This window comes from Sebastes fasciatus, chromosome 11, assembly GCF_043250625.1.
Source record: "Sebastes fasciatus isolate fSebFas1 chromosome 11, fSebFas1.pri, whole genome shotgun sequence".
Classification (NCBI taxonomy): domain Eukaryota; kingdom Metazoa; phylum Chordata; class Actinopteri; order Perciformes; family Sebastidae; genus Sebastes; species Sebastes fasciatus.
The window spans coordinates 34,668,270-34,691,871 of NC_133805.1; the positions used below are offsets into that span (position 1 = coordinate 34,668,270).

Consider the following 23,602-nt stretch of genomic DNA (forward strand, 5'->3'; position numbering starts at 1 on the left):
TTCTGTTTCACAGTCAAACTTTATTTGAGTTGACAGATGACAATATTAATTATTCACAGCATTTGTAATCATCTCACCTGTTAGTTAGTTATGTTAACATGGTACAGGAGAAAGTCTTCAGCTCTGGTAAACTATGGTAAGCTAAGCTCCGGTGGTCTGTAGTCATGGTAACACAGAGACAGCTACTACTGTAAATAATATACCATTACTCTGATCTTCCATACATTTATCTTTTAGCAGAAATAATGAACTGACTACTGTTTCACATCTTCTATTTTCCACCCTGATGGTCGCTGTGTTTACACACCGTGTCATAGCGGTAGCATGTAGCTAACCCGTTAGCATGTAGCTACATGCTAACGGGTTAGCTACATGCTACCGGGTTAGCTTTGTATCTCCATGTAAACAGAGCCATCTGCTCTCAGCTGTCTGCTCTCCTCTGGGATGATTCTGTCGGTCATTTCTCACAGATGGATCTGTAAAGACAGACGTAAAACAGAGTGTATGTTTACGGTTTACAGAGTTGATGCATGAGGTAAACACTGAGCTAACCAACAGAGCTATAAACAGCATTATTTACCTGAGAGAAACCGTCAGGAAAACCTGGAATCTGGACCGCAGATGTTCATCATGTGTCGCCGATTTCTGATCAGATTCCTCCGGTAACGTGCGCTGGGTGAAGTTTCTGGTTTATAAACTTTAAAGTGGTTTATAAGCTCTATTCTAGCTCCTCTCTCTCCACTCCTCTCAGGCCGCGAGGGGGGCGGGGAGGGTGACGCTGTTGTTGAGGACGTTTGATTGACAGAAAACGCTGACCAATCAGAGCAGAGTGGGAGGAGACAGAGGCTACAGACACAGAAATCAGCACTTTTGGAAATGGGCTGAAACAGAGGTTATAGAGACATGCTGGAATGCATGATCTGATTGTTTTTTTGAAAAAAAAACTTCAGAGACATGGTTTGGAGGTGTCTGAGACCTATAATAACTAGTTTAAATGGAGTATAATATGTGACCTTTAAGACTGACTTGACAAAATAAGTCAACGTTACTTTTAGTTTCACACGGGACACAAACAGCGGTCTCCTGGCTGAAAGTCTTGTGTTTGTTTGACCCATCGAGCACCCTTCCCTCCCGCCCTGACCGGACTCTCATGCTATTAATACTACGTCACTTGCTCCGGCCGTCGAATAATGCCACAGGGGGGTTTACATTGGATTTAGTTGAAAGCCCGGTTCGTCACATACTGTTGCTAAAGAAGCCTCCGTGCGACAGTTTCTGATGCCGAGGTCCGCTGCCCAAACGGCGGTATTTGACGAGTTGGGAGGCAGACCAGGTAGGTTTAGGCAACAATACTTGATTAAGATTAGCCTAACTATGTAATTAGCATAAGTAACAACCGCCCTTAGTAGACTTTCTTACGTAACGTTACGTAACAAGCGTAACATCAACGTTTACTTATGGTGTCACATTGGACACGGACAGCAGTCTCCTGGGTGAAAGTCTTGTGTTTGTTTGACACATTCAAAACCACTCCGGATGCCCCCTAAGTGGATTTTCTTGCTCTTTATACTTATTATACCACATAAGCTAACTTTACTAGGCTAACTTTACTAGGCTAACTAACGGCTAACGGCACTTGCTCTGCCGGAATGCAAAAACATTCACATTCATTCAAAAAAGAAAAATAATGCTCAACATTCACATTCAACATATCCGTGGTTTGGAAATAAATGGATAAGAAAATGTTACAGCATATGTTCATTACTTATGTTTTAACTTGGCTGAGATTACCACGTCCTGACTTCAACTCTGTACATAACACACAAATATGAGGCTGATAGCGAGCTTCTCATCTCAATCTGCCAGATTCTGGTTTTAGAGAAAACCTGGGTTAATTAAGACACATTTTTACATGTTACTATGGCAAACTATTTGTTATTCATACTCCTAAGTTCACAGGCCTCCATGGAAACATTTCTGTAACTAATGCAGTTTAATTTGGACCATTAAAAACATTGTGCTTTCCTTTTGTCTGGCCACAGGGCTAGCGGCACATTATTCACCATAAAATCCTGTGGGAAGCAACAAAAGAGCTTCACACAGCAGTTCAGGAACCACAGTAATGCAAAGTTTATGAGCTCACATTGCACCTTCCACAAACATATATGTACGACAACTCCACAGTGATGGACTTGGCTCTATTACCATGAGCTCTCCTTCACAGATTGAGAGAAATCAATATCTTCTCCCTGTTGTGGTGCCTCCCTGGAGGGGCTGCACAGATACAAGGTCACTGTAGTTCATCCCACCCACTGGCTTAATTTAGCCCTTTCTCACCATCTCTCTGTCTGGCTTGTTACAGGTACTCTATCGACCGTCGCACCGACATGGACCGCCTGTTCAACGTCCATCCAGGGAATGGATCTGTGTTCCTGCTCAAAGGCCTGGACAGAGAGGAGACTGCCTGGCATAATATTTCAATCATCGCCACTGAGTTCAGTAAGTCCAGCAGGGGCCGGGACTATTTGCAGAGATGATGTGATGTATTGATGTGGAGTTGCCAGACAGAATGTCTGCTCTGATCAGTCACAGTCACCAGTACAGATATCTGCCTCTACGATTTCTGCTGGAATGTCTTTTGTGCTCCTCAGAGCATCTAAAAATGACGTAAAAAATGAAAAAAAAAAAACGTAACATCAACCATGTGTAGTCCACGGACCTAAAGGTGAACAGTTTGGACTGTAATTACTTTCCACAGAAGAAATAGTTCTTACTATCCTCTTGTGTGCCAAAGATTTTTTTATTATTATTTTTAATTTAACCTTTATTTAACCAGGTTAGTCCCATTGAGATTAAGAACCTCTTTTCCAAAGGAGACCTGGCCAAGACAGTCAGCAGCAAGAACACAAAGTTGCAGACCAAAATCTAAAAAAAATAAAAATATCGTATTAACAGTTAAATATGCCTTAGATCTGGTAGCATAGTTAATTGCTAAAAAGTGCATAATAAAGCATTATTTATCTTAATAAAGCAACAAAAAAAAGCTTAGTGAAGGTATAACAATGACATTATAGGTAAGTTAGTTAAATTTGCTATTATAAATAATTAGAATAAACTCATAAAGCTTTTATTAATGCTCTTAAAGCCGCAGTGGGTAGAATTGGAGCAAATATGATCTATATATATATACTATATCTTGACAGTAGTGCAGGTAATCTGAGCCTCTGGGTCCTCCAGTGCTCCTAATGGCATCTGCAAGATTTCACAGACTGTAGGAAAACAACCAGTCAGAGCTGATCTGGAGTCTGCTCCAGCTTCCGTCTATGACAGCCGGCTGTCAATCACCACCGAACTCCGACCAAACGGTCAAACTAGGCAGCGCTGATCAAATATTAAGTTACTGTAATGCCTATTTCTCACCTCAAATGTTCTCAAAAACATCTTGTAGTGTACTGATTAGCTGTAAAATGAGAAAGTTTGTGACCCAGCAGCCATGTTGTGATCTCTTGAGGAAATACCAAGCACTGCCCACCAGCTGGAGCACAGCCAATAGGAACGCTCTCTCTCTCTGAAATGACCTGTGAACGTCTCCCATCACAGGCTCGATTTTGTAAAGCCTGAAAATAGAGCCATGAGGAGGAGCAGAAGTCTAGCTTTCTCTCAGAACACTTGAATTAAAATATACTGAAAGGTTATTATGTGATTTTTTGCCCAATGATGCCAAAAACTTGTTTCCTACTGAAGCTTTAATCAGTGTTGTAACTAAACTGTTAACACGTTTCTTATAAGTGCTTATAAATGTCTTATGATATAACAATGAACATGTTTATAATGCTATTATTTACACTATAGTCTTATTAACTCATTATAATGTTAATAAGCATCGTATAGGGCTTTATTACCTATTAACTAACGCTTATTACAAGGACCTTAATATAAAGCCTTACCAAACTGTCCACAGTGGAGAGAATCTAAGCTCAAAAGTCTCCTTACGAATGACTCGTGCACATTGAACCTGTCTTTTTAACCATTTCTAAATGATGACCTGTCCACAGAAATACACTGCAATACTATATGTCAAAAAAAGAGAAGAGCAAGAAATGAAACCATAGACACCTCTGACACACTTTCATTTGATATGGAGTAATTGTGCCCATTGTAAAGAAAAATAAATATTAAAATGTAGCTGTGAACATGAAGCAGTGAGCCATCAGTACCATTTTGTATCCATGAATCTGTTGGAACAAAAAGAAGCCGTGTGGTTTTCGGTCACGCTGGGCTGCTAAGTGCTGAGACTCTGCTGGGCACTGATGATTTTCTGGTAATGAAAACAGAATCCCTCAAAATATTTTTTTGTTTAGTTTTTGTTGAATTAATAATTTATTTTCCTAGTTTCAGGTTTCATTCTCATCATATGACCTCAGCTTCCACAAACAGTTGGACTTGGGCACCAGTGTGAAATGGAAGCCTGATTGGTTTCCTGGCTTCAACTGAGACATGCTGTGAAAATTACAGGACTCTATAAACCAACTACTTGGACACAGGCTCCAAACATCTGGATTTATTTTTTTTACATCTTGAAAACATATTTTTTCTTTCATGTTTTCATATTTTTCATCTTTTATGCCTTTTGTGTGAGCTCAGAGGGTAAAGACACAGCTTGTGAACAAGAGGGAAGAAGGGAAAATGTGGCTCGTGAAAGCAGATGATTAACGTTCTCCCTCGTCAGCTAATGACAATGTGGCCTTAAGCAAGGCGACGAGCTGCTCAGTGGTCGCTGTGGTTGTACCAGACTAGCTCACAGTGTGAACGTCTGGACGTAGGGTGTTCACTTTTTCCTGTGTTTGCCTTTCAGATAATCCCCGTCAGAGCAGCCATGTTCCGGTCTACATCCGCCTGCTGGACATCAACGACAACGCCCCCTCCTTCGCCACCGAGTACGAAACCTTTGTCTGTGAGAGGACTAAGGCTGGTCAGGTACTACAGCTTTATCACTCTATCACATACTGTATGTGTAGCTCAGATTGCTAGAGATGAATTTATTTTTTAATCAAGTCACTGAGTACCGGGCTACAGTATACGTTGTCTTTTATACAGTTAAGCAACCAAACTTAATCAGGATTGGCTGTCCAATCAATCAGAGTTAAGGTTTGGGGTTCAGTACTACACTGTGTGCACAATTATTAGGCAAGTGAGTATTTTGACCCCATCATCATTTTTATGCATATTTTCCAACTCCAAGCTGTATTAACTTGAATGCTTATTGGATTTAAGCATATCAGGTGATGTGTATTTGTGCAATGAAGGAGGGTGTGGCCTAAGGAGATCAAAAACCTATATCAAGGTGTGCATAATTATTAGACAGCTTCTTTTCCTCAGGCAAAATGGGCCAAAAAAAAGATTTAACTGACTCTGAAAGGTCAAAGATTGTAAAAAGTCTTTCAGAGGGATGCAGCACTCTTGAAATTGCTAAGATATTGGGGCGTGATCACAGAACCATCAAACGTTTTGTTGCAAATAGTCAACAGGGTCGCACGAAACGTGTTGAAAAAAAAGACACAAATTAACTGCCAAAGATTTGAGAAGAATCAAACGTGAAGCTACCAGGAACCCATTATCCTCCAGTGCTGTCATATTCCAGAACTGCAACCTACCTGCAGTGCCCAGAAGTACAAGGTGTTCAGTGCCCAGAGATATGGCCAACGTAAGGAAGGCTGAAACTCGACCACCACTGAACAAGACCTATAAGTTGAAACGTCAAAACTGGGCCAAGAAATATCTGAAGACAGATTATTCAAAGGTTGTATGGACTGATGAGATGAGAGTGACTCTTGACGGACCAGATGGATCAGTGGCTGGAACAGTGGCTGGATCAGTAACGGGCACAGAGCTCCACTTCGACTTAGACGCCAGCAAGGTGGAGGTGAGGTACTGGTATGGGCTGGTATTATTAAAGATGAGCTAGTTGGACCTTTTCGGGTTGAAGATGGACTCAAAATCAACTCCCAAACCTACTGCCAGTTTTTAGAAGACACTTTGTTCAAGCAGTGGTACAGGAAAAAGTGTGCATCTTTCAAGAAGACCATGATTTTTATGCAGGACAATGCTCCATCGCATGCATCGAAGTACTCCACTGCGTGGCTAGCCAGTAAAGGCCTTAAAGATGAAAGATTAATGACATGGCCCCCTTCCTCACCTGACCTAAACCCTATTGAGAACTTGTAGGCCCTTCTTAAACGGGAGATTTACGGTGAAGGAAAACAGTACACCTCTCTGAACAGTGTCTGGGAGGCTGTGGTTGCTGCTGCACAAAAAGTTGATCGTCAACAGATCAAGAAACTGACAGACTCCATGAATAGAAGGCTTATGACTGTTATTGAAAAGAAGGGTAGCTATATTGGGCACCGATTTTTTTTTGGAAATGTCAGAAATGTTAATTTGTAAATTTTGAGTTGTTTACACTTTAAAAGATGAAAATGAACAAGTGAGATGGGAAAATTATCGTTTTTCATTTAGTTGCATCATAATTTTGCACGCGAATAGTTGCCCAATAATTATGCACACATAGATATTCTCCTAAGAAAGCCAAAACCTCACTTTTACTTTCTTAAATATTCAGGTTTGAGGTTTATTAACATTTTGGATTGACCGAGAGCACAGTAGTTGTTCTATAATAAAATGAATCCTCAAAAATAAAATTTGCCTAATAATTGTGCACACAGTGTATTTCATTAGGGCCTAAACGAGGTCTTGGGTGTGGCACGTTGACTCCATATCGCCCCCTTTTAGCCTTTGAAGACATTTTTGATGCTCTTGGTATTCTCGAACACTCTCGGCGCATACATCAACACCTGTGAACATTGCGAGAATAAACAGACATTTGGGTTCACACGTGTTTAGCGGGCTCCATAGCGTCCCCTAATGGATGGAAGGCCTTAGTTGGAACATAGTTGCTCCGATATTCAAAACATTTGGTACCTCCATTGCTCTCATCATTGCGGACATATTTCCCATAGGTTTTCATTAGCTCCGCCCAACCAGAAGTTGTCCATTTTGAATTTTGTGCATTTTTCATGCATTTAATGCAAACGTTTTCGAGCTCCTACCTTGAGGGTTTATCAGATTTGTTTCAAATTTGGTTGGTATAACCCTCCGGCTAATTTGAAGCTACGTAAATTGCCAAGGAATAGTCGATATCTCTAACGATGATGTCATAGATCATGTGAAAACACGCCATTTTATGCACTTTACAGATATGAAACGTTTTGAAAAGAAATACCATCTAACTCATGAGCGCAGTGTCAGATGGTCACGGAAATGCACAACCAGCGTCCTGCCAGTACCCCCGACGTGCATAAGGGGCGAGGACCTGTTCATCGCTGCTCGCAGCTTTAATTATTTATCATTATTTTATATCCAGTATCATATCCATACACATGGGCGGTACTTGGGTACTTGCTCCAAACACCGGCGGTCCTGATTCAAAACTATGCAGTTGATCAGCTTAAATGAATGATATGATATGAATGAAGGTTTAACTGGAAGATTCTGACTCCTTGAGAATGGTGTGGTCGTTTCAAGATGGTCAAGATTCACCATTTTGTTAGTTTTGCAGTACACTCATGGTCATATAATGGTGTTAGGCTGCATTCACACCAAATCAGGCATTACGGCAAAAACAGCTAGTCCTCCCATTCATTTGAATGTGGGTAGTGTGTTTAGGCTGCGGCGGTGGAGACCGCAGGGGGTGCCCAAATAAAAAAAAGCAAACAGAATCAATTTTTTGAGAAACACAACACAACGTCACACTAAGGTGGCCAATCACGAAACCAGCGATCAATAGGCCAATCAAATCAAATGGACCAATCAAATGAGTGCCACTCAAATGGGCCATTTAAGAGACGCTCCCACACCCTGCGCTAATTGCCGCAACGCCTGATTTGGTGTGAATGCAGCCTTAGAGAGTTGCGTTTCTTTCTCTAACAAACAATCTTTGGCCGTGTGCCGACACTGGCTTGCAGAGAGCACATTAACCACACAAGTTACTAATTAGTTACCAATTAATTAATATTAATTACTGACAGCTGATTTAATCTGCCACCACGTTTGTAATTTCAACCAGCAAAAGCAGCGGTCAGAGCTGTCTGACCGTTACTCAATCTTTTCTATATTTCTCTTTGCAAATAAGACAGGGCAAGGAGAAATAAATGATTATAATACAAATATGTTGCTGCCCTCATATATTAGGGTCTCACTGCAGTCCTCTATGCTTCCTCCTGCAAAAACAAAAACAACATATAAAATACAGGAGTGACAACAAAGCAGTCATTTCATCACATCCTCTTTTAAAGCCAGGTTATTTCCTCAGCAGTCACCTGATTCATTTCACTGGAGCTGCCGTGGATATGTGGAGAAGCTGCTAATTATTCCTTCACCTCAGCCAGCAGGGGCTCTCTCCCACAGAGTGGAGCAGGGCAGGACTGCACTGTCAGGAAATAAACTTATATTAGATTTTAAATGAACATAATAATCCCATACAAGAAGACACTAAAGAAGACACTAAATAGGCACTAGCTCTGAAAACACCTCCCTGCTGTAACTCTGGATATTTGTCTGGTGTTGATTAGAAAAACAAATATTTATTTATTATTATTTAATTTGAGAGTGCTCCTGCTACAAAAAAAAAATATTCAATCATTACAAGCAGCATTATGTCACGTATCATTGCACATATTCTTATTGTGTGCTCTGACCTTTAGGTGGAACTGCATGTTTTGTCTCCTCTCAGTTTTCAGGCCTAAAGAGGGGCAACATTAAAGGGTAATTCTGCTTAATTACAACTTGGGTCTTATTTTCATATAGTTGTGGCCATCATTTCTATCAATTGCATGTATAATAACTAGGGCTGGCAAAGTTAATGCACTAAGGCAAATTTGTTTTAACGCCACTAATTTCTTTAACGCAACTTATGATTTTTAGGTTGTAGCGGGCTCAGCGGGTTTTAAAGCTAGAGTGACGATACTGCTATCATATGAAACTACAAAACCTCAGGAATGTCATACTAGCTTGTCGTGAAGGAGGTTAAATAACGCTACAAACTTATGCTAAATTTTGGCGAGGAAAAACTGTCATGGCCATTTTCAAAGGGGTCCCTTGACCTCTGACCTCAAGATATGTGAATGTAAATGGGTTCTATAGGTACCCACGAGTCTCCCCTTTACAGACATGCCCACTTTATGATAATCACATGCAGTTTGGGGCAAGTCATAGTCAAGTCAGCACACTGACACACTGACAGCTGTTGTTGCCTGTTGGGCTGCAGTTTGCCATGTTATGATTTCAGCATATTGTTTTATGCTAAATGCAGTACCTGTGAGGGTTTCTGGACAATATCTGTCATTGTTCTGTGTTATTAATTGATTTCCAATAATAAATATATACATAATATTTAAATTAATAATATAAAATAATATATAATAATACAAGAGTATTAAATACTTGACAAATCTCCCTTTAAGGTACATTTTGAACAGAAAAAATGTGAGATTAATTTGTGATTAATCCAATTTTTTTTTTCTCGATTAAATATTTTAATCGATTAATGAGCCGTAATAACAATGTTTCATTCACCATGGGGAAGTCTTAGAACACGGCAACCACAGTAAAGAGAAGTCAAATCAAGGAAGACAAGCAACAGACGAGAGGCAGGATGTAAACAAACCCCCAGGTCAAACTTATTAGGAAGAGAAAATGAAGGTGAACAGTAAAGTTATTACTGTCTCTTGTAAATATCCATCACAGTTAACAGACCCACTTCCTGCTTCACCTTTGACCTGCTGTTCTTCCTGTCGTTGTGCCTACATACAGTTTTCCTGTGTGATGAGGGATTATGAGCGACATTTCAGGTGTGCTCACTTCCAGTTCGACCTTTAAATGTCCAATTTAAACATACTGAGTCTAGAAATACTGGAATCAGCTTATAAAATACCCTCCATATGTAAGTTGTTAATTGGGAAATGTAAAGCCCTTAATTCACACACACATATGAACTCAATATCCTCAATCGTAGGTACGATCCGTCCAAGTTGTGATAAACCGGACCCATCCTTTAGGAGACGGACAGTCCTCTAGAGAAACTCACACATAATTATACACAAATACAATACACACACAGACACACATGTATAGTGGGGAACTGCTGTTGACTAATGATTCATAAAGGGCGGCTCCGTAAGGTTTGGGAAAAGATCATGATTTGGGTTTAAATAACACCAAAAATGGCATAACTTTAAGTACGGAAGTTACGTGACAAATAGATCAACTTTGACTTCTGGTTTCACACGGGACATGAACGCCGGTCTTCTGGGGGAAAGTGTTTTTACGCGGTGTTTGCTGCTCTTTATACTTCCTGATTCACAATTACATAGATTACATACAAATTGATTTCATGCTGACCATCATGAAAAAAAAGAAACTGCTGTGCGACTGGGCTGTTATTTCAGTGTGAAACCCTCCCATACAGAATGTGGAGCAGCTCTACAGGTGCTCCTGTAGTTATTGCGCTGCAGTTGATGTGCTTTTATGAGTCACCGATGGGACAAGTGCAAGAGGCTAAAGTGAGCTGCTAATCCCCTTTCATGAATAGAAAAACACAGCATTAGCATGGAATCAGCCATTATTACCACACTGACCCTCGTTCTGGGGTCGATGAATATAGGCCAACATGTCTTTATTTGTTATTGTCAAGTGCAACACTACAATCATAAATTGTTTGTTTCTTTTGCTTAAGTGAACTGCTACATGAATCAGGGATACCTTGTTTTTCATGGTTTTTAGAGATGTTGAGGCCTTTTTGAACGAATTTTTGAACAAGGGCTGATTTTTATTTCCCATTTTTGTTCTTTGCGTTGCACGGCCAACGAACCAATGCAAGTGTTGACATTTTTAATTAGCTTCCTAATTGACTGACTTTACTGTCCCATGGGAAACAACGTTGACTTTGTTAGACCTCTGTAATATTGAATATTTCATCAGTCAAAAATCTGAATTTGAATGCTTTAAACAGTACTTAGTGTAATTGTACTCTGCTGTAATACCACTTGATATGAGTCATCACATACTGGATGGGATCGGATGCAACTAATGTGATTAAAGCATGCAAGCTTTTGTGCACATACTGTATACATACACACACACACACACACACACACACACACACACACAGGCGCTCGTGCAGCTGTGAAGCTGATTGGTTGTGCTCCTGGAGACCACTCAGTTTCTTCTTTTGTGGTGGCTGATGAGCTAATCTGTCATGGATGCTGACAGGAGCTTTAACACATCACGTATTACAAAATAGGGTTTTACACACACACACACACACACACACACACACAGATATATACTGCATCTACAGCATGCAACAATTAATAGGATCAAAACACAAATCTGTGATCACACACACACACACACACGTAACAGGTTAAATATAACACAACTAGGTACGACAACATTATGCTGGTGTGCCACGTGCACGCGCACACAGCCTCATCTTGGCATGCTTCAGTGTGGCGGTTTGCTGCCATTGGTCGTCTCAGGTCCCTGTCATTCTTTAATTCCTCTGCCCTTTCATCTGTCCATCAGTGTTAATCATCAGTATTTGTTCGCTGGATGGATATCACCCCTCTGCTTCCCTCAGGCTCCGGATTGTTTGGTGTGTGTGTGTGTGTGTGTGTGTGTGTGTGTGTGTGTGTGTCACAAATCTTTGTTAAAGCCTTTAATCTCTCAGCTGGTGTCTCCCATTCAATTAAATAAGGCTGTAGTTATAAAGTACAACAAACACATCTGGAGTCACCAGCTGAGAAATGACAGGAGTTGTGTTTGTTTGTGTCCACCTGATGAATGTAGGTCCAGTATTCTCTCTCTCTCTTGTAGCTCTGTTTTTGGCCTCCACCAACTCTCGAGGGAAACATGTGTCTCTTTATAGACTAACGGTGTCTTTCTGTACAGTGGCTTTATCAGGGCCTGTTCACTGAAAACAGCTGTTGCTGCTGCTGCCGGAGACCTGTGGGTCTGTGGGACAGAAAATCAGACCAGTGCTTTGCACTAGGAGCAACCTCTTTCACATTACACTTAGTCATTTTATCTAATGCAAATATATACAAATATTGATTAGTGCAGCTTTAAAGCTGACGTAAGCAGGTTGGAGCAAATATGATTATGATGATGACTTAAAAGTTATTTTTATAAAATGGTCACTATAACCTGACAGTAGTGCATGAAACAGGTAACCTGAAAAAAATCATGTGCCTCTGTGTCCTCCGATGCTGCAAGATTTCACAGACCGGAGGAAAACTAGATCTGAAAAGCTGAAAGCGGATCTGGAGTCTGCCGTCTCTGAGCAGTCTCGCAAACTTTGATCAAACGTTCAAACTAGGCAGCACTGATCAAATATGAATCAATATTCTGTTACTGTAATGTCTATTTCTCTCCTCAAATGTTTTCAGAATCATCTTGTAGTGTACTGTTTAGCTGGACATACCAAGCACCGCCCACCAGCCGGAGCAAACTTTCTCATTTTACAGCTAAACAGTACACTACAAGATGATTCTGAAAACACTTGAGGAGAGAAATAGGCATTACAGTAACAGAATATTGATTCATATTTGATCATCGCTGCCCATGGATGTATTAAGAGAACTGGATACAGCGTTGGAGGCGGGGCCCTGTTCATTCCTATGAAAGTGGCGCATGAAGCCTAAATGGCTCGACATCCGTCTGGAAAAGTACCCGGATCTTTGGCACATGGCCCAACGTCACGCCGTCGTCACGGCTTGTGCTCCAGCCTCGTTCTGGGTCTCACTCACATGAACGAAGTAAGGGAAATAACTCGATTCGGCTATTAGTTCATTTTACAACTTTAAAAACTAAATTTTTTAAATAAGGGCTGTTTAGGTGTTCCCACTGGGAAATTGATTCACCTCAAAAAAAATTATTTTAGTTACAGATGTCTCTTTCCCAATGTAAGTCTATGGGGAAAAAAGGCTTTTTGGGCCCAATGGCATCACGTGACGGACGCGGCAGTTGCAGTACCGCCGTTTGGCCACTACGAAAGTTGGGATCGATGAACGGTGCACTTCCTGGGGGCTTGGCGCTGACTAGTTTGAGCGTTTGATTGAATGAACAGCCAATAGGAACGTTCTCTCTCTCTCTGAAATTACCTGTGATTGGTCAAAGTCTCCCGTCACAGGCTAGATTTTTTGAAGCCTGAAAACAGAGCCATGAGGAGGAGAAGGAGTCTAGTTTTCTCTCAGAACACTTGAATTACAATATGCTGAAAGGTTATTATGGAATTTTTGCCCAATGATGCCAAAAAAATTCTGCCTAGTGCAGGTTTAAAAACCAATAGTCAAACTATTAGCTGGTCAATGAAACAGTATGGAGATGAAAAAAGTGAGGTCAGATTCTTAAACGTGTTCATTTTGGATATTTCATGATCTAAAACAAGAAACATTTCTAACTTTAGACAATGTTTCATTTCGCTAACATCCTTGTCTGAATTTGAGTCCATCCAGAAACCCATTGAGATACCGTTGGTATCTTTCTGTCAGTTTGTGTTGGCTTTTAACGATTCCCCACCTGAAATCTATGTTTGGAGTATGAAGCGCCCACCCCCTGTAGACGTAAAGGCTAGCTGTAAAAAGTCTGCAGCGCACGTCTTCACAGAGAACAGCAGCTGTGCTCAGCGTGAATCCAGTCAATGGTGTCAAGTTTACACTGTGGGAAGAAACTTCTCAAACCACTTCTGGAGCGTAACACCACTTCTCCACTCGTTGTTTTGCTCAAATAAAGCTGCTTTCATGTCCCGTTGACATGAGAATATCAAAAAGAAAATAGCTTTTACATAATAACATAATCACTCCAGTTGATAATTGTGTCAGTGACAAGTATAAAGACAGGAAAGATAAAATCGTTGATTAACTGTGTAAAGCAGCAGCACAAGAACTTGGATAAAGGAAAACAGTAAATGCATAATGTGTATATCAGTAGCCTGACATATAGAGTATATTGTATGCAAAGTATCAGATATTTTGTTTCACTGAATTGGTTGTTTCATGATTCAGTAAACCCAGCTACAATGTTTCCTGTCCTACGTCAGTGTGATATATTATTTTCTGAGCTGTGTTGTTGACGGAGATATTAATGGCTTATTTAGCACCGACACGCACCAGTGATCCTGATGATGTCCAAGCTGTTCTGTTGGCAACCTTACAGCACACAGCGAGGACAGCAGCGTGTGTACTGTCCCTGTGAACGGAAGCAGTAGTTTTCCCGCTCATTGATTGCTCTTAATTCACTTAACTCCATCGAGATGTTCATGTTAATGGTGTTGGTGTCTCTGACAGCGGATCCAGACGGTGAGCGCTGTCGATGCCGACGAGCCGTCAACGGGACACAAGTTCTTCTTCAGCCTGGCTCCTGAGGGGACCCACAAAAGCAACTTCACTGTCCGAGATAACGGAGGTAGGCGACACCTGACCGCATGCAGGCTTACTGATTACTAACATGTGATACAAGGGCCTCAAATTAAGGATTCACTCGCTTCACCAAAATATTAGCTGCAGCATTGTTCATCAGCATTCATCATACATCATAATCATTGGCTCTGTCCAAAGGTAACAGAATCCATCTACCAGCACAGCACATTCTCACTCCCAACTCGTCAAATACCGCCACTTGGTCAGCACCCCTCGGCATCTGATACCGACACACACAGATGCACCCTTTAACATCTGTATGAGATGCACCGAGCTTTCAACTAACTCCACTGTAAACCCATCCCTGACATTATTTGACACTCAGAGCAACTGATGTATAGTTTACATAGCGAGAAAGTCTGCATATGGCGGGTGGGAGATGAGGTCGGACGGGTCAAATAAACACAACCGCTGTTTGTGTCAAGTGTGAAACGTTGAGTTATTTTACCTTAATTTTGTTACACAACGTCCGTATTTTGCTAACGCCAGTTACGTACAAATCATACTTATTTTAACCCAAACCGCAATGTTTTCCTAACCAAGTACTTTTGTTGTGTAAGTAAACCTAAAAACTAAGTAAGCCTACGTTGGAGGTTTATTTTGAAAAGAGACTGTGTGCATGTAACGCCGTAACGCCGGCACATCCAAAACAAACACTAGAGGGGTACCTGGAGCATCATAGTTTGACGAGTTGGGAGTGACAATGTGTTGTTATATCTACACTTAGTTTGAGTTTAAAATGGACAAGTTGAGGTTTTATGGTAAGTTTACTGGAGTCTTTTCACCGTGAAGTCCCGTCACTTGACCACGAAACAGTCCGTTACCTTTTGCACAGCCAGGCTAGCTGTTTCCAGTCTTTATTCTAAGATAAGCTAACGGGCTGTAGACTCAGGGCGTTTTCACATTAGGTACGACTGATCCGTACCATGCCTGAGTACGATTGCCCCCCCCCTCTCTCCACTCAGCTTTCACATTAGTAAAGTTGGTCCGTGCCCGAGTACACTTGCGTCATCATCCACGTGTATTTGTTGCATCACCACTACTGACGTCGTTAGTCTTTCCAACTATCACCATCTCTGGTTTGGTTGAAATAAACTCTTATTTCACAGAGTTAGATGTGAAAATAGGCCGACTACGTTGTCTCTCCCCCATCCCGTCTCTCTCTCTGTCCGCTGAGCAGCTGAGCGTCTCTCGTTCTTCGCAGACAGACCATTAAATCAGCTAAATAAAATAACAAACATCACTCAACCCCATCGTCTATTATTTATATTTTAAGGAACCTCTCGCCTGCCTTCCTGCTGTATCATCCACGGCCGTGCAGTTCAGAGGATGAGATCGGCGTATGCTGCGCGCAGATACAGACATAGATATGAAACTGTTTTATGTATACAGATTTAGATGTATACAGATTTCGGAGGAGACCGGCGGCGTTGAATAAAGCCTGCCCTTTCACAACTACTCACTGACTGCTAACGTTACTCGCGTTAAATAACGGTCCACTTCCGTGTTTCGGTACGGTTGGCTTTCACACCTGATGCGAACCGTACCCGTAACCGTACAAATGAACCTAATCCAGACCACCTTTTCAAGTGGACTCGAGTACGGATCGACGAACCGTGCCCGAGTACGGTACGGAGCGTTCACACTAATCAATCCAACTGGACTTTGTGGACAAGGGTACTCGGATCCGGGCCCAGGTTCCTTGATGGGAAAGCACCCTCATATTCAAGAGTGGTATCAATATTCTCACCTACAGTACGTCTGCAAGAAAGTGAACAGATATATCTCCCAAAAGTTTGACTTATCCCTTTAAGCTTCTAATTATCTCGTAGAAGATTTAGGGTGAATAAATGACTAAGAGCTACAAAACAGACTCAAATCTTGTTAGTATAAATCCCATAATTTATTATGTTTGTAGCCATGAAGCTCATAATTTGGGTCAATTGCGTTGATCAGCTTAAATCCTGATGTTGCTCATCTTTGTCTTTCTCTCTGGCAAACACTCCACAACTGGATGTGAGTCGTTTGGCTAACTCAACTGTTTTTTCCAAAAGAGTAACTTGACACTTAATCCACCTTTTTAGAATCAGTAAATGATATGTACAGTCAACTGATTCTGGTCCCAGTCTGTCGTGGCCATTAGTGACAGTTCATTGTCTTATTCTAGTTCTAGAAACATCTTGTTCAGTCTAACGTTGGTCACATCCCTCTATCATCCACACATTATATATCACACTCGTCCATAATAACATACATAACTCCTGATTTGGTTGTAATTTGAAAAGGTGAGGGAGATTTGAAATTATTTGATGTGAGATTTGAGAATTTGAAAGTGCCCCTTTTACTCGTTATTGGTAAGAAATAGCTTTTTTCTGCAATGTGATTGGTTGTTGTTGTCAAGCAACAGTTCATCATAATTTCACATTTTGCTATTGTTAAACTTGTTTTTGTACTCAGATAAGTCTAGATATTTGTTCTTGATAGTTTCTTTGCCTGAAGTTGTAAAACACATTCATCCGCATGCTTCGTCTCCTCAGTGAGATAGAATGAGTAACATTTTTTCCCCAACCTGGTAATAAAGTGATTTTTATTCACACGCTGCTGTGTGACAAAGTGTCAGACACACTGTGCACTGCGTGTGTGCTTCAATGATACGTTCTCCTACTCAGATAACACTGCCGGCATCCTGACACGTCGCGCCAGCTACAGCCGCCTTCACCAGAGCTTCTACCTGGTTCCCGTGGTGATCACCGACGGCGACTACCCCATGCAGAGCAGCACCGGCACTCTCTCTGTGAGGGTGTGCACCTGTGACCGTGAGGGCAACATGGAGCTGTGTAATGCAGAGGCTCTGAGCAGCTCTCCTGGTCTCAGCACCGGAGCTCTCATCGCCATCCTCCTGTGTGCCATCATACTGCTCAGTGAGTATATAATAAGACATAAGACATAACGGGACAGTGCAAGTAGTAGTTAGTTAGTAGATGGGCTGTATGTTACATTGGAATAACATAGATTTATGCGAAAAAGTGCAGAAAGGTCCACTTAGAAGATTCTCTGGAGCCGTCAGTGGCATGTTGCGGTTATCCTCTAGGGCAGTGGTGCTCAAACTATGGTAAACATACTATCTATTCCTCTTATTGATGCTTTCCCGTGGCGCTACTAAACCTGAGGGGACGCACCCTATTATTCCCTGATAAAGCAACACTGTGAACAACAAATCTGTTTGAAAATCAGCAGGAGGACAGTTATGGGCAGCACAGTCCTGACTGGTTAAATAACGGAGCTACTAACGTTCACGGAGGTGCCATTGAGTTATTATTATGAGGCGTTCAAACTCTGCTTAAAAAAATTACCATTGGGTGAAGGTAAATTACAACGTTATCATGATGTGTTCAAATGTAATCTCGTCAAATGTAGTTTTTGGTGAGAAACTTGAATAGACCCAGTTGTTAGGAGATGTTTTCACATCAATATAAAATAGATAATAGAGAGAGAATTATGACCTGTTTAACTTCCTAACACTAGCTTTAAGCAGCTCGCCAAGATTTTTTGAATCAAAGCAAATATTTAAATAATCATATTCATTTGAATTGTGTGTTTTTATGCAAATAACCACTATAGATGACAATAACAAAGTACAGTACAGTGCTGTGTACAGTAGGCTGCCCAGAAAAATAGGCCTTTTTGGACCTGCAGTGCATGTTTTTATATTTTGGCATGCCGGGGGATTCTCCGTTTTGTTAAGTTTTATTAATGGAAACATTACTACCCAAAATAGTCAGTCCTGTACGGTTCAAAAACTCCTGCATATAATGTCATTTTTGTAATAATAATCAGTAGAATGAATGCTGAAAAAATAATTGTGCAGTATGTTTTCTATAAATTAATGTAGTGGTAAAATAGAAGTTACGTCTGACGTCAGTGACGTCTTGTTTGGCCACCGGCAACAAACTGGGTTTCTCTTTATTTACAACATTAAAATGTTTATTCATGGATCTCATTGGAATCATTTTCATGTAACATGAGGCCAGAAATTGCGATGGCATTAAAAAACTGAGTAGGCAGCCTGCCGTGACTGAATGAATGTAAGTGATACATTAGCGGAAACACTACGTTTTATAACGACATTCACAACTGACACTTTGGATCGGTTATGTCATCGCTGATTTGCTGAACAAGGACAACATCAGCGCAGACACTGATGCGGCGTATCGGATCGGTGCATCCTTTTCTTCTTCTACAGTGGATGGAGTTGACACAGCTGTCTCAGGAAAAAAAAATTATTTGATGATTCTATTATGTCATTTAGAAACAATTCAAATAAATCCACTTCCATGAGTCACAGGTCAAAATAAAACCAAAGATTGTATGTATACCCATAGGGCATGCCTTTATGTTTTTTAGAAAATGACAGCAACATATAGCAATGTACTACAATAACACTTCTTTTTTAAATAACGGCATATGCAAAATAAATGACAAGACATTGCAAAATACAAATTAAATACAAATATAACTGAACCTTAACCTCGTCCTCCCTAGCCCTATAGGACCAGCTCCTCAACCATAACACTTATATGCATAGACCTGAGGCCTGTCCTACGAAGCAGGATTTGGGGTCAGCGAGGTAACTTCAGGGTTAACCCTTCAGGGTTTTCCATCCTACAATGGTGGTTGACTTCTTACCGGGGTAGATCGCCATGGTAACGTATGCTGAACAGCTAACCTGCTCCAGAGCAGGTTATGTTCCAGATAAGAGATCAACTCGGATAAAGGCACCTCCTACTGACCAATCACAGCTCGGTGTGCAGATCGTATGGTAATATTACACGAATATGAAGAAGTTAAAATGCTAATCCAGGCTGAAATCACCGCAGTTTAAACTGACAGATGCAGGAAGGACAGCTGGCTGTATGCTGTGGGTGCTTACCGCTTTGAATTATGTTTTTATATTTATTTTTTCACTTCCTCTTGAGTCCGTTTCACACTGCAGGAGACGGGGACGCAGCTGATAGAAGGTTGAAATAGTCATACACGCCAGATTTATGTTTAAGGTCATAATGAAGTGTAATACATTCATCCTATACACTTCTAAAAGCTATTTATATCTAGACAACTATATCTGACTTTTGATTGTTCCGTTAAATTAAAGGGACTGTTTGTAACTTTCTAAGCGTATAAATGTAGCGGGTCGGCACACATGCGTGCTCGCATATGCCCGCTCGCGTGTGGCCGCTGTCTCGTCTCCTCTGCCTGCTCGCCTTCACTCAGACAGCGCACGCGTTCCTCGCGTACTCGCTCCACCTCTAGACGTGAACGCGCGCTCACTCCACACTGCAGAAGAGTTAGTTTAGCTCTGAGAATATCTAGTGAATGTACAGTGGACGTTTGTGCAGAAATAACTGCTGCAGCTCCTCCAGACCAACAGAGGTTTCCCGTGTCTTTGGAAGTAACGGGGCTCCTCAGAGAGAAACGTTACCGTCTCGTTACCGACCGGGTGCCGGTGTCTTCCTGCTCTCTCCGGCTGCGGGCGGAGGGAGACGAGTTTCTCGCTGGGGAGCCCCGCTGCTGAAGCCTGCGCTGAGGCAGGAGAAGCAAACACAGTATCAGCATTGATTCATGGAGAGACCTTGGTCTGGTCAGCTAACATTACTGCCAAGCAGCTGAAATATAGAGTGATATTGTGCTTTTAGCTGACGTGTGTCGCCTCACTGTTTTGAGCGATGCTCGTTCATGTCCATTTAGAGTGAGCACAAGCACGAGCTCGACGCTGACTTTCGTTGATTTCACGGCCACAGGTGTCGCTGTTAAGAAGCATTTCTGAAAGTTACAAATTACGCACTCACACATCAGGAGTTTTTTCTTCTACCGGCTGTCCTTCCTGCATTTGGCAGCTTCAACTGTGTTAATTTTAGCCTGGATTGTGTGTTTCACTTCTTCATATTTGTCTAATATAGTTTCGCTCTTCCTTTATAAAATGTGCCGCTCTGCCTGTCTGTCTGCAAGTTTGTGGACTTGTCCATGTCTGTGATTGGTCAGATGCTACAAACAGGCAGGCATCAACAGCTGTCAGTGTGTCAGTGTGCTGACTTGACTATGACTTGCCCCAAACTACATGTGATTATCATAAAGTTGGCATGTCTGTAAAGGGGAGACTCGTGGGTACCCATAGAACCCATTTACATTCACATATCTTGAGGTCAGAGGTCAAGGGACCCCTTTGAAAATGGCCATGACAGTTTTTCCTCGCCAAAATTTAGAGTAAGTTTGGAGCGTTATTTAACTTCCTTCATGGCAAACTAGTAAAGTTTTCCCGTTTCATATGATACCAGTATCACTCTAGCTTTAAAACTGAGTCTGCGAGTTGCGTTAATGCGTTAAAGAAATTAGTGGTTAATTTGCATTACCAGCCCTAGTAAAAATATATAAAGACTAGAATAACACTCGGAGAGCGCAGACCTCCACCAAGGTGCTTGACTTTAAAAACAGATCACAGCTCACAGCTGGCGGTACGGTGAGGTGGTCGGCTTATTATTAACACGTTGTGTTTCCGTGTAACGTCTCGGGGGATGCCTCTCTCATTCAGCGGCCTTGTTATGTCTGTATAACGTTACACTACGTTGTCTCTCATCCGTCATCTACCGATTTGTTCTTTCTCACCATGGACGGACAGCAGCTGCCGCTGCACCTCGAAGTCTCGCCACACATCCACACACGTATCTCTCTGCTCTCAGAAGGAGGCGGGGTCACGCGTCATCAATGCGTCATCAGTTACACTGATGTGTATGATGTGTTATACACTGTGGTCTTAATGCTCAGGCTGATTGGAATCCTTGAAAAGATTTCTGAATCCGGATCATGATCCGGATCGCCACCAAAATCTAATGGTTTGTTCGTTTTGTCACACTCCACCCCTCCAAAAAAATTTATTAAAATCCATCGCAAACTTTTGGAGTAATCCTGCTAACAAACAAACAAACCAACGCCAGGGAAAACATAACCTCCTTCAAGGCCAATAATATGTAGAAAACATAGCTAAAAAAAACTATATTACAATAGCAGGAAACCTATCGTGACAGAAAGGAACTGAAATGTAGGTGCCCACATCATGTAGCATGTATGATCCCACTTCTGTCGGCCCATCGCAGCGGTTCCATTTGTACTGCGTTGAAAACATGAGCGGCCGTTGTGCTTTTCTCATTTGCTGTAATGGAAAACAATGTCGGCTGAGAGCTCCAGTCCGCTGCTGCTCATCGCAATCAAACTTCACATGGAAATGAATGCATCTCATCTGCCACCACATCCCCACTTATCCTCTTTATTCATGCAGTGGTCACAGTCCAGCGGGCTGCTGGGAAAATGAATACATATTTATGCTTCTGAAAGTGCAGTCATGGCAGACTTAGTGGACAGACACCGGGGACGCTAGAAGTCAATCAGAGCTGGGGGAGGGAGGGTGCTGAAAGAAGTCTACTGTATGTAATGATGTCACACTAAATGTTGCGCCACATTCATGGTTTTTGCATTCATTTGAATGAGTGAGTGATATCTAATCGTTATTGACAACATTTCACACACAGTTTAGAATGTTGTACAGACAGAAAACTTGAACACCAATATGTCAAAGCAGCCGCAGCAGGTGAGAACACTGAAGTCAACCATTAAAACTCCAGTTCATCTCCATCAGTAGGTCATAATGATGCAGATACAAGCTATTGCATATAGGGCACAAGCCAATATTCAGATGCTCATTCAACCAGCGTTCATATGAGACAGCCGTCACCCTGTTACAGTCGCTCAGGGGGAGTCCGTTAGATGATTTTAAAAATGATTAAATGAATAATCTGCCAGACCTCCAAATTTTAGAGCAACCTCTATAGTTACAAGATCTATTTTACTGTCTAATAAAGAGCGATAACCAAATTGCATGTACAACAGCAGTGGTTACAGTTAACTCACATACTCCAGCTGCATGCGAGTTCAGTGCTATAATACAGCGTCCAGGCTTACATGAGCGCAGAAGAGATGAGAGCAGCCAGCCATCAACAGCCTCCACTCTTACACACACACACCCTGAGATACAATTTACATACAAAGTAATAACTCTGTCTTAACTCGGTTAGGGAAAATGTTCTAATCAGAAGGACCGTACTCCGGCTCAACACAGACCTCTGCTCAGTATTCTTATGTATGAGGGTACCAAAAACATGCATGATTCAGTTTAATACGTGGAGCTGATGTCACAACTTAATACATAATAGTTATTATTACATGACGCGATTCAACATGATGGCGATACAGTAAAACACCACAGGATAAAATAAATATAAATTATGCAATTCAACATAATATGATACAATACGACACCGTAGGAGACAATCAGATTAAGTAGACTGTAATAGGGCTGTCAAAGCGATAATGCGTTAACGCGTTAATAACGCGTTAACGCAAATTTGTTTTAACGCCACTTATTTCTTTAACGCATTAATACATCGATCTTTAGGATATTGTATGATGGATATCATATGAAACTAAAAAACCTCAGGAACCCATCGGTACCAACCATGTCATGCTAGCTTGTCGTGAAGGAGGTTAAATAACGCTACAAACTTATGCTAAATTTTGGCGAGGAAAAACTGACATGGCCATTTTCAAAGGGGTCCCTTGACCTCTGACCTCCAGATATGTGAATGTAAATGGGTTCTATGGGTACCCACGAGTCTCCCCTTTACAGACATGCCCACTTTATGATAATCACATACAGTTTGGGGCAAGTCATAGTCAAGTCAGCACACTGACACACTGACAGCTGTCGTTGCCTGTTGGGCTGCAGTTTGCCATGTTATGATTTGAGCATATTGTTTTATGCTAAATGCAGTACCTGTGAGGGTTTCTGGACAATATATGTCATTGTTTTGTGTTGTTAATTGATTTCCAATAATAAATATAAACATACATTTGCATAAAGCAGTATATTTGCCCACTCCCATGTTGATAAGAGGATTAAATACTTGACAAATCTCCCTTTAAGGTACATTTTGAACAGATAAAAAATGTGTGATTAATCA

General features: G+C 41.4%; 1 protein-coding gene across 1 annotated transcript in view; it reads left to right on the forward strand.

Moving 5' to 3' along the window:
- The window catches only part of LOC141777775 (cadherin-6-like), a 124,640-nt gene that overhangs the window by 92,496 nt on the left and 8,542 nt on the right, over window positions 1-23,602 (forward strand). The window contains exons 8-11 of the mRNA XM_074652330.1: window positions 2,363-2,499; window positions 4,856-4,977; window positions 14,403-14,520; window positions 17,204-17,455. Of these exons, the coding sequence (XP_074508431.1) occupies window positions 2,363-2,499; window positions 4,856-4,977; window positions 14,403-14,520; window positions 17,204-17,455 (629 nt within the window). The remainder of the gene's footprint in view (window positions 1-2,362; window positions 2,500-4,855; window positions 4,978-14,402; window positions 14,521-17,203; window positions 17,456-23,602) is intronic.